Raw genomic sequence first — 11550 nt, 5'->3', positions numbered from 1 at the left:
TGGAAAATGGGTGTGGCTGTAGTTTTCACTTTCGTCCTTTTTATAGTACAAAAAAACACTCTTTCAACAGATCTCTCACTGAACTTGGTAGTGAACAAATACAAAACACATTCATTCCATAGCCCTTGCTCTTTGGTGAATTAGAATTACGTATCTTGTACCGAAAAACCGCCTTGTAAAGGCATTCCATCCCCAAACCGCTGTTTTGGTGATGGTAATATTAAGACGTGCTTAAGCGTCTTTAGCCAAACAACATAAGCTCAACCGCGATGCATCTTAGCACTTTAGAGCATCTCCAAGAGAAGGTGCAAAAAATCCTATGTGGATTTTTTATTTAGTCCTTTAATTTATGGGGTATACACGTACAGTAAATATAGGATCTCAAATCTAAAAAACCATCTCTAACAGTGAAAATTTCAATCATTAGAATTAAAAGAAAATTAATTAAAAACATGACCTTAAATCTAAAAAACCATCTCCAACAGTGAGAATTTCAACCCTTAGAATTAAAAGAAAATTAGTTAAAAACATGATCTCAAATCTAAAAAACCATCTCCAACAGTGAGATTTTCAACCCTTAGAATTAAAAGAATATTAGTTAAAAACATGACGTGGAGGTGCAACCGGAGATGTAAATAACACTTTCTTGAATACCTTCATATTTAGTAATTGGTCCCTCCCAACTTATAAGACCTTACTGTTGGAAATTGATTTATGTCAAACGGGGGTCTAAAATCCTACGTGTCACTTAAAATAAATAAATCCACCCCCCTCTGTTGGAGATGCTCTTAGACATTTCTCTCAAACTTCTCTTGTACACGTCTTCTCCCCATTGCCCCAAGTCAAACTGGCGGGGTTTTCTCTAAACTGAAAAACAAAATAATCCCTGAATGTATTTTAGGGTTTACAAAAAATAAAAATGAGTGATCAAAGTGCAGTGAAATTCAGCGTACTATGCAGTTTATTCAATTGGATGCAAAGAAGTAAAACATCATCAAAGAAACGATCAAAGTTCCGGAAATTTCTAGATAATTTCTGTAAAACTGGTGATGATTATTTCGGTTCAATACGATTGATATTACCATCATTAGATAGAGAAAGAGGAAGTTACGGATTGAAAGAATCAGTACTTGCTAATTGTTTGATCGATGCCGTTGGTTTATCTAAAGATTCTGAAGATGCTAAGAAACTTATTAGTTGGAGAAAAGGTGGGAGTAAAACTGGTTATAATGTTGGGAATTTTGGTCTTGTTGCTGCTGAGGTATGTTGCCCTAACTCTATCTCATAGCCTAAGAATTTAGTAGAAATTTTTTGGGTTTGTTATTATTGCTGTAGGGTTTATGAAGTTTGGGGATTAGTGAATTTATGTGATGTAAGGGATATAATCAATGATTTTAAAGATAGCTGGATAGGGTAAGTGTACTACGCATTGTTTGACGCTGTAATTTCTTGAGGTTTTTGCAACTGTGCTGGGTAAGCAGTCGTTGACATGGTGCACATCTAAACCCTGAATCCTCGAGATTAAATACCCTATGGGTGAATGCCATGATCCGAGGGTTGATTGCGAGCAAATGGCTTGCTAGTAGGGTGAATGCCACGATTTAATTCTTCCTTTAAATTGATAATAGTGTGGGGTTTGTATTGTTTTCAGTATAAGTTTATGGGATTGCTCTATTTATTACTTATATATGATAACATTTTTCGTATGTGGAGAATTTAGTTGAATTGGGTTTTAAGCGCACTGAATTCTTTTTTTTAGTGCTAAATGAATTAATGAAATTTTGAGATTTTATTGTGCTTATCCTTGATGTTGATCACTTAGGTACTGCAAAGAAGGCAAGGAATGATATCTGGTGGATTGACGATCAAGGAGTTAAATAATATGCTTGATCGCTTAGCGTCAAGTGAGAATAGGTAATTCATCTTATTTACAAATATTTTGTTTGTATCCAGTACGAAAGAACGCATATTAAGTTATTAACTTCTGGAATTCTGAATTGTCAGAATTAGATTTGTACTGACGGAAATCATTAAATACTAGAGAGCCCCAGTGTCACATATACATATTGTCGGTCTAGCGTAGTTTAAGAAAGAATAGGGAAAATGCTACGCCTTTTGGCCATTGATTTTTTTTTTTTGCTGCCTTTGGTTATGGTTACTGATCATCATTTCTCATTTTATTATCTTGCTTTGGAACTGTTTAAATAGAGGTGACAAGACTGCTGTACTTGCTGATCTCATACAGAAAACAAATGCACAAGAAATGAAGTGGATTGTCATGATCATTCTAAAAGGTGGATATATTAAGCATCAATTTGTAAATCTGTTCGTCTTTTTCTTTTAACTCTCAATCTAGCGTGGACTTACTTTGGGAGTTCTGGTTAATTTTCTCGTAGACCTAAAAATTGGAGTCAGTGAAAAGAGCATTTTCCAAGAATTTCATCCAGATGCGGAAGACTTGTTTAATGTCACTTGTGACTTAAAACTAGTTTGTGAAAAGCTTAAGGACCGAAGTCAACGGCACAAGCGCCAGGTGTTCATCAACATTCTCTGCTTTTTTTCATTTGTTGATAGTATGTGACCTTATTGTTCATCTTCCAATCAGGACATAGAAATTGGAAAGGCTGTACGCCCTCAACTAGCTCTGAGGATTAGTGATGCTGCTTCTGCATGGAAAAAGGTGCGAAACAACAAGTTTTTTATTTCTATGTTGAATTTATCTCAGTTTGTTAACTTAAAGTATCATGTCTTTCAGTCATTTAACTCTTCAATGTTTCTGATTCTCTAGCTTCATGGAAAAGAAGTCGTAGTTGAGTGCAAATTTGATGGCGACCGCATTCAAATTCATAAAAGTGGACCTAAGATAAACTTCTACTCAAGGTTTGCCGATATTGATCTCTCAAGATAGTTTCCCACAATGCTTGATCTTTGTTCTTCACACAAGATTGTTGTGTTTCCATATACTTGTATTGCCTTTGTGTTTCCATAGATCAGAACGATATTTTATCATTTAATTACCTGAATATTGATGATCCATGGACTTATGCTGTGAATTGAAGTATCTGTGCAGTTTCTCCTGTTCTCAGTTTTGGGTCTTTAGTTCTGTTTCACCTTTTCAATTTTATCTTAGACCCGCGGATCGTTGTCAGATGTATTTTACTTTCCTCAGATACAAATTTTCAGGGCTTGTGGTTATTGGAAAGACAGGAATTCCCAACGGTAGGCCGAAGTTAGGCAGCCTGTGACCATTTGTTCTTATACCGGAGTCTGTTGTTGCATACTGATGCTCCTCTCTCAACAATTCTGATCATGTGGTGGAAATTTTTCTTTCAAACACTCATTACAGTTAAATAGTCAATGAAAGTAGAGCTATTTAAATAATGTCACGATATAGTCAATGCTTATTCTCTTTTTTCAGGAATATTCGCGGTTGCTTTTTTTTCTTTCTTTCTATCGTAGAAGATAAATGTGTTGTCAGATAGCTGATAGCTAATTATCTTGCTGTTTCATGCATGTAGGAACTTTCTTGATCACCCTGAATATGAGCATGCAATGTCAAACGTCATCATGCAGAATATCTTGGTCGATAGGTAATTTTCTTCATCTTTCCAGTTTCCAGGAAGATTGCAACATAGTTATTGACTATTGTCGTCTATATTACTGGATTTTGTTATATTGTAGTTGTTTTGATGAATGATGATACTGTTATTTGCTGTGGGATTTAGCCTCGTTTTTCCCATGATTCATGATTGATTATCTATTGTACATTGATCTACTTTTTTAAGGGCTTAGAGCGTGTATGGCAAGGTTAAATTGTCGTAAAACCTCACTCTAGGTATCTTATGTTGGGAAGCCGTTACAGGATTTGAAATGAGTACCCTGCCTATTAAACCTTTGAATTTACTGCATTCTGTTCTGTTCTTTTTTTTTTGGTTTTTTCCTCAAAAGTGCCTTAAAAATTCTAGCATGTCAAGATATGCAGTGTTGTATCATTGTTACAGTGCTACCTTGTCTGTAAGCAGCTAATCTACATTGGTAATCAGGTGCATCCTTGATGGTGAAATGTTGGTCTGGGACACATCTACAAATCGTTTTGCCGAATTTGGGTCTAATCAGGAAATTGGTATCTTAATGTTTAGACCTTCTTTCACTCTGTTTGCTGTTCTTTAGTCGCAACGGTTCCTAAAATTTGTTATTCCTCTTTTGTTTCTCCTGTTTTACAGCAAAGGCTGCAAGAGAGGGATTCGCCAGTGATAGACAGGTCTGCTTCCTTCTTAGTGAATCATTTAGTCATGGTTTTGTATTGCAATCTTTTTTCATAGATCTTAACATATGTTTCTTGTCATGCAGTTATGCTGTATCCTCTTGAGTGGTTTGTGATTTTTCCCAATCTGTATCTGGGGTGGTAGGTTTGAATGTCCATTGAGATTTAGTTTTTGTTAGTAAATTTGACTGCAGGATACTTATTTTTGGAAAGTAGAAGTAATAGAAATATGGAACTTTTTATGTTCCCCTTGACCATTCATGGCCAGATGTTGCATTTGACATTCTTTATGTTGGAGACACTAGTGTTATCCATCAGAGCTTGAAAGAGAGACATGAACTTCTTCGGAAAGTGGTAAAGCCTTTAAAGGGCCGTTTGGAAATATTAGTACCGGATGGTGGTATTAATGCTCATCGTTCTTCAGGTATAGCAGGGATACTTTTAGCTGAATATTTAGAAAGAACAAATTTTTTGTATGCTGTTAGATTTCTTCTACTGCATGATCAATTAAAATGAAAAATATTAATAGTTCATTAAGTAAGAATAAAATTCACTGGCTTCATTGACCAACCATCTGAAAACTTATCTGCATGCCCATGCTCACTAGTCATGTTGAACAGTAGTCAGCATATGTAACACCATCGTAATCATTTTTCATTGGATGCCCAGTGTTCTTATTTACAACCATTGATTATTTTCTTTTAGTATACCCCATCCAATTGGACAGTAAGGTGAAAAGTTATAGATTTATTCTCTTATGTCTACCCTTGATGGCAAAGATAGGTCTATTTTATTATAGTTATATAACATTATACTTTTATCCATTATTTGTTAAATTTATGTTGATTGTATCTGTCCTTCATGTTGTCTTCTTACTTGTTTATGGCATTACAGGGGAACCTTGCTGGTCTGTTATTGTGCATAATGTTGAAATGGTTGACAAGTTCTTCAAAGCCACTGTAGAGAATAGGTTAGGAGTTTTTCAAGTAATTTTTATTTTTATATGGATGTACACATCAAATTAATTTCATCATTTCACATATGCAGAGATGAAGGGATCGTATTGAAAGACCTTGGATCTAAATGGGAACCTAGTGATCGAAGTGGAAAGTGGTTAAAGTTGAAGCCTGATTACATACACACTGGTTCTGATCTGGATGTTCTGATTATAGGTTTGATATCCTTCTGCTATTTTTTTTTTGGCTTCTATTTATGTACTTTAAATTCTGAAGTTAATATGTTGAGTGCTTGTCAATAGGTGGGTATTATGGTTCTGGTCGTCGAGGAGGGGAGGTAAATTTCTTAGTGTTCTCGGATTGGTTGTTCATTTCTCTTATTTTTCTCTGTAGGTCCACCTATATTTTCATTATTGCTTGTAATGATTTTAGCCAGGCGAACATGGTTGAGATCTCCATTATACGCCAGTCAACTAATAATAAAATAATATACGTCCCTCTGACGCTGGTGCCACTTATGGATTTTCTTTTTGAACCATAGACTCATACAGTTCCCTATTCCATTCGTCTTGGCCTATGCATGAGTATGCTTTGAATGGTTTGTAGGTTGCTCAGTTTCTGGTGGGTCTTGCGGAACCTTCAGCCTCTAATACATACCCCAGACGGTAATCCATTTTTATATTCTTATATATATTTTGGAAAGTAATTTTTTTCTGTCAATTTGTCCCTGCTTTGTGTTTCAAGATCTTATGTTCAAATGTGGTGACTTGATTTTGTAATATAGTCTGGCTGAGTAACATCTCAAAGGACCCTTGTAATCCACTGTTTAGCAGCTTTTGGAAACTTTTTGGCTTCAAAATAGAATTTGAAGGAGAAACTTTTTGTATGTATGGAATTGCAATGCTTTTTAAATTCATAAAAAACGAAAGAAACTATATGGTGTGTTTGGATGTAGGATTTTAAGTGGGATTTTAGGGTCTAGGAGATTGGCAGGAATAAAAATTCCTTAGCTTTGGAGGCTCAGAATTCCAAAGTTCACATTTCCCATGGGATTCCGAATGCCCCTTTAGTCACTTTCACCTCCTTCCCTAATATTACACTTTTAGTGGGGTTTACTAGAAGGGTTTCCGTCTCAGCTCGGTGAACTTAAAAAATTGACTTTGTATCCAAACATCACGTAGGAATCATATGGATTCCATGAAACTTTCAGGAGTTGACAAGCATGCAAGGGATTTATATGGTTTTCAGGATTATTGCATCCAGACACACTAATATATACAGTTAACTCAAACGCCATACTGTCGACGGAATAGAGCTGCTTGCACAAAATTCAAACTAAGCTTAATGACTAGGTCAACTTCTAAACCTACATGAAATTCAGTTTTAGCCAATTGTTCATATGTGTCATTTCTTGCTTGTTGCAGCATGTTTTTTTATTGGTCGCACTTTCCTGTTTCATTAACTTATATGTTAAAAACTTGCTTAGTCTTCAAAATTGAATCTACCAAGTCGTGATAAGTTGAAGTCAATACTTTGTAGTGTTTGATGTCTTGCTTAGGTTTGAAAAACTGACGAAGATCAACACAACTAGTTTTGTAAAAGAAAGATTGTAGTCAGTGAATTGTAAAAAATAACCACACACTTCTTACTGAACTCGTCCTGATAGCATGGGTTTTCTTTGTTACAGGTTTATATCATTTTGCAGAGTTGGTACTGGCCTTTCTGATGACGAGCTTGATGCATTGGTTACAAAATTGAAGCCCTATTTTAGGTTCTTATAAGATTTTTTTATTTTTATTTTATACTTCACTCAAGCATACCATTAGTTAACCAAAATTCTGAACTTAACAGGAAGAATGAGTACCCAAAGAAGACACCGAGCTTTTATGAACTAACCAACCATTCAAAAGAGAGGCCAGATGTTTGGATTGATAGTCCTGAAAAGTAAGAAGCCCTTTGCTCCTTTCTTTTTAAGTTAATTTAAGATATTCTATTTTAGACGCTAAGACTTTTCTGCTTCTTTTCACAGATCAATCATATTGTCCATAACTAGTGATATCCGAACTGTCAGGTCTGAGGTATTGTAAATCCTGTGATTAATGACGTTTGTAGTGTGGATAGTCTGACAAGTGCTCTATGTGGATAATGTCATCATCATGAATGGATTGTAACACAATAAAATCTCACTTTATGTGCCTTCAGTATTTTAGATCTACCTGAAAAAAATCTGCACTATCTCTATGTGGTTCTCACAGAAGGGGTCATGATGGACCACATCTGTTAAATATGACGGTTTCTTGGCGATTCTTGTGCAAGTCATATGGTATGTAGGTATTTAAGTTGTGTTACTTTAATCTGTTATGCAGGTATTTGCTGCACCCTACAGTTTGAGATTTCCTCGCATTGACAGGGTGAGATATGACAAACCTTGGCATGAGTGCCTTGATCTGCAGTGTAAGAGCTCCGCCCTTTCTATATGAACTTATGTGGTGCTTCTATTTTTCAGATCATGATTTCCTGACATCTTTTATTATGATAGTTTTCTTGTGATCTAGAGTTTGTTTATGTACCTTATAGGTAATTATGCTACTTGATGAAATCTTTTATGTATCTAAATCATTCTTCTCTCGCTCCTTCCCTTTAATTCAGCTTTTGTGGACTTGGTGAACTCAAGTAATGGCAACACTAGGGGGGCAGATTATGGAAGCTCTCAATATAATAAACCAAAGCGCGCCAAACCCTCGAGCAAGGGAGACAAGAAGAAGGCCCCTATTGTTCCTTCTCATTTCCTTCGCACAGATGTCTCCGGCATAACAGAAGAAACCCCCATATTTGCAAACATGATGTTTTGTATCCTGTCACATTTACTGTCTATCCATTTATCTATATATAAGTACACTACTTTTGATTGTCTATTTCATCACAAGATCCTGCATATTAAGACCTGTTTAGGTATCTTGAGAGGATTATGTTTCTTACAGTTACAGATAATTTTGCCATGTTTCCTTGACTTCCTTAGATTTCATCAATGTACCCCCAAGCCATTCTCTGGATCTCTTTCGCAAAATGGTGGTTGAGCACGGAGGGGAGTTCTCGATGAACCGAAACGATTCAGTTACTCACTGCATTGCAGCAGAAAGAAAAGGTATGTTTTTGAAGACCATACATATCCTAATATGTTATAGAAATACTACCTAACCTTTATTTGTTACATTTTCTAAAGAATGAGATTTTATCCAGGTATCCAATTCGAGGCAGCAAAGCGTCGTGGAGACGTTATTTACTACTCATGGGTTCTGGATTGTTGCTTACAAAAGCGTCTTCTGCATTTGCAGCCGAAGTTAGTCCTAGAATTTTTGTACTGTTGTTTTGTTTGTTATGTATTGCTGATTTTGGTCATCTCGCAACTCTTTCATATTGGAAATGATATGTTTTTCTAAGGTATTTCCTTCATCTCGGCGACTCATCAAAGGAAAAATTACAAGAAGAAGTTGATGAATTTGCTGATTCTTATTACTGGGATCTTGATCTCGCAGACATTAGACAGGTATTCTCTATAATTTACATACATAACTGATCTTCACGGGCCTCGTCTAGTTAGCCAGTTATAGTAGGTAGATACCAGATGTCCCAACTAAACATGGTGGGTAAAAGGAGAGGAATCGTTTGGTTATAATAGGTTGGTCATGTGCTTGTTTTCAAGAATAAACTAATACAACAAAGGTGTTTGTATCTGACCATATCACTTGCTTGTTACTTGTGCACAACATTTTCATTGCCATCAAAGGCGTAATAACACAAGTATTCGTTCATTTTTTTTCTTTCTAGCTCTTCAACAACATAAATCCATCAGAAGATCTAAGAAGTATTGCCTACTACAAGAAAAAGTATTGCCCGAAGACAAAATGGTCCCGCTTTCAAGATTGCTGCATTTACTTCTACTCATTAAAGAACTCTATGTAATTTTCTATTTCTCCTCTCCCTAGTTATCGCTGACGTTTTGGATTGAGTTTTGTACCATTCTTTAGTTTTACTTTTACGTTTATTTTACTAATTCATGTTTATTTGTACTTGAAGAAATTCTGATTGGGAGTTCCTGTTGGAGACTTCAATAAAGAGATTGAGGCTTCAAGTTACTATGGGTGGAGGTGAAGTTAGCGAGAAACTTTCTTATGCCACCCATCTGGTAGTCCTGTCAGTACCTGGGTGTGACGTAGAATTTGATTCAATACTGGAAAGGTAAAAACTAAAGTGCTATTATGTTTTTTTAAGGTAGTGCAACATGATGATGGCTCATAATAAATATTTTAGCCTGGTCAGCTGTAAATGGAGAGATCCATGGTCTTAATTTTCCCTAGGGATTAGTTAGCCTTGTACTATTGTAGCTAATTTTTCCTTCACTGCTTTATGCAGCTTTGCAGCAGCAGAGAAACGTCGATTATGTAGCAAAAAGCTGCATGTTGTGGCTTATGAATGGTTAGAGGACTCTTTGGAGAAGGACCAGAAATTGGATGAGGAAAAATACAACTTGAAGCCTGACGGGTTAGAAGAGTCAAATATTGAAATGAGGTTGGTGCAACTGTATTAATAGGAAGTCTGTGGTTCTTATATATTCCTGTATTCATCAGTTCTAGGTAATTCATTGATTGGATTGGTGGCGACTTCTGTGACATCCCAATAGTTGGGTACTTTTTTCATAGACGGCAACACTGATGGTGTTATCGATGGTGATCTGATGTATGCTTGTGCATAAAATGACCTGGAATATTCAGTTAAAGCATCCGCCTATCATCAATTCTGGACGACATAGTCAATTTCTTTTCTTACATTTCTAGCGTGCTCTTGAATATTGCAGTGAGCATGAAATATCTGATACTTCCGAAAAGGATGGGAAGAGTATTAGCGAGGAACCTGCGGTAAAAAATGTGAGAACGTCAGCAGCATCTGAGGTTGTTGGGAAACGAAAGAGAGGAAGACCCACTCTTGGAAACGCAAAAAGAGGACGAACTGTTGCCAGCCAAGCTCGACAAACGAGGGTAAAAGGTCGAACAAGGCCTGCTAAATTAGATCAAAGTGAACCAGAAAAAAGTGCATCCTCTGATGATACATCAAACAAAGATGCCATAGAGTCAAAACGAGGGGCCCAAGGAGTTCAAGGAAGCATAACCGGTTTAAGCCAATCTCGAAGAACACGGGCAAAGATGGGAGCCAAGCATGCCAAATTAGACGAAAACGAACTTGAACTCAGTGCTGCCTCAGAAAATGCACCTTCTAATGAAGCCACTGAATCAGATAGGGGGTTTCATGAAATTCACGAAACAGAGACAAAAGAAGATGATAAAAACAGCACGAAAGAAAAAGCAGAAGTTTTTGATGTATCTCAAGGGAACAATATCAATGGGATAGCGTCTATGGAATTGGATGGCAGAGACGACTATCAGGACAGTGAAAAGGTCACGGGACATAGTGAGATATATAACTCGAAAGGAGAAGAAAAAATAGATGTTTCAGATAAGCCGGAAGTAACACTTGATCCTCTTCAAGCGATGTTGTTAAATATGATACCGAGCCTTGGAGTGAAATCTGAAGCATATCAATCTGCATCTGGAAGTGAGGTACCGGTAAGAATAGATCCAAGCATTGGAGTGAAGAAAACTGAGGCATCATCAAAACCTGCCCTCGAAGATGAGGTACCACCAGTAAGAGTAGATCCTGATGCAGGGCCTGTTCAAAAGAAGAAGAAAGTCAGTTACAAGGATGTTGCTGGCGAGCTGCTTAAGGATTGGTAACAGGTCATATCCTTCTCATGCTTTATTACATGTATTACTAGTTACTCATTCATGACTGTGAAACTGTGTTTATATATATCCCAGGCTTTTTTTGGTTTTTCTAGGTTAAGTTGCTTTCTGTACAAACCTTAGACTTTTATGTGCATATGTTCCTAACTTGTCAAGTACATACACAAAGAAGAAACATAAACACACACTAGAAAACCCTAGAAAGCGAATGGCCAGAAGGACGCTGACAATGTAAAATTTTCTTTTTACAGACATCATTACATTATTTGGTAGATTATCTGGACCTGAAAAGTTTATGCTCAACATAATCTCGCTAATCTTTTGCCATTGAGCCAAAACTTTTCAGGTAACCTGGACGAGTGGTTACTCTCCATGTTATCAAGCATTCCTATATGTCTCGAAATAAATACTTTATGATTTAAAAAAAATACTTTATGACTTGATAAAGAGACTTCTACTGAGCACATTGAGGATCTCCATTGAGATGACAAAATTGAAAGTTGTCTTAGCTGAGAAATAAGACATCTCTTTT

General features: G+C 36.4%; 1 protein-coding gene across 2 annotated transcripts; it reads left to right on the top strand.

The window, feature by feature from the left end:
- Positions 1-804: 804 nt before the first annotated feature.
- Positions 805-11301, top strand: LOC113298887 (DNA ligase 4-like). Of its 2 annotated transcripts, XM_026547752.1 has the most exons (28): positions 805-1261; positions 1823-1914; positions 2209-2294; positions 2397-2533; positions 2606-2680; positions 2789-2880; positions 3184-3219; positions 3519-3590; positions 4044-4123; positions 4224-4261; positions 4351-4357; positions 4533-4688; positions 5159-5234; positions 5312-5436; positions 5523-5557; positions 5827-5885; positions 6908-6991; positions 7072-7164; positions 7250-7298; positions 7587-7674; positions 7870-8070; positions 8240-8365; positions 8461-8560; positions 8662-8767; positions 9049-9179; positions 9298-9459; positions 9634-9789; positions 10076-11301. In XM_026547752.1, exons 1-28 carry the CDS (start codon positions 920-922, stop codon positions 11007-11009), a joined length of 3738 nt encoding a protein of 1245 aa, XP_026403537.1. In that variant the 5' UTR covers positions 805-919; the 3' UTR covers positions 11010-11301. The 2 variants fall into 2 exon arrangements, with proteins under 2 accessions (XP_026403537.1, XP_026403538.1); XM_026547753.1 differs by lacking the exon at positions 3184-3219.
- Positions 11302-11550: the final 249 nt, after the last annotated feature.

The sequence above is a fragment of the Papaver somniferum genome, chromosome 7, assembly GCF_003573695.1.
Source record: "Papaver somniferum cultivar HN1 chromosome 7, ASM357369v1, whole genome shotgun sequence".
NCBI lineage: Eukaryota > Viridiplantae > Streptophyta > Magnoliopsida > Ranunculales > Papaveraceae > Papaver > Papaver somniferum.
This window is presented reverse-complemented; position numbering and strand designations above follow the sequence as displayed.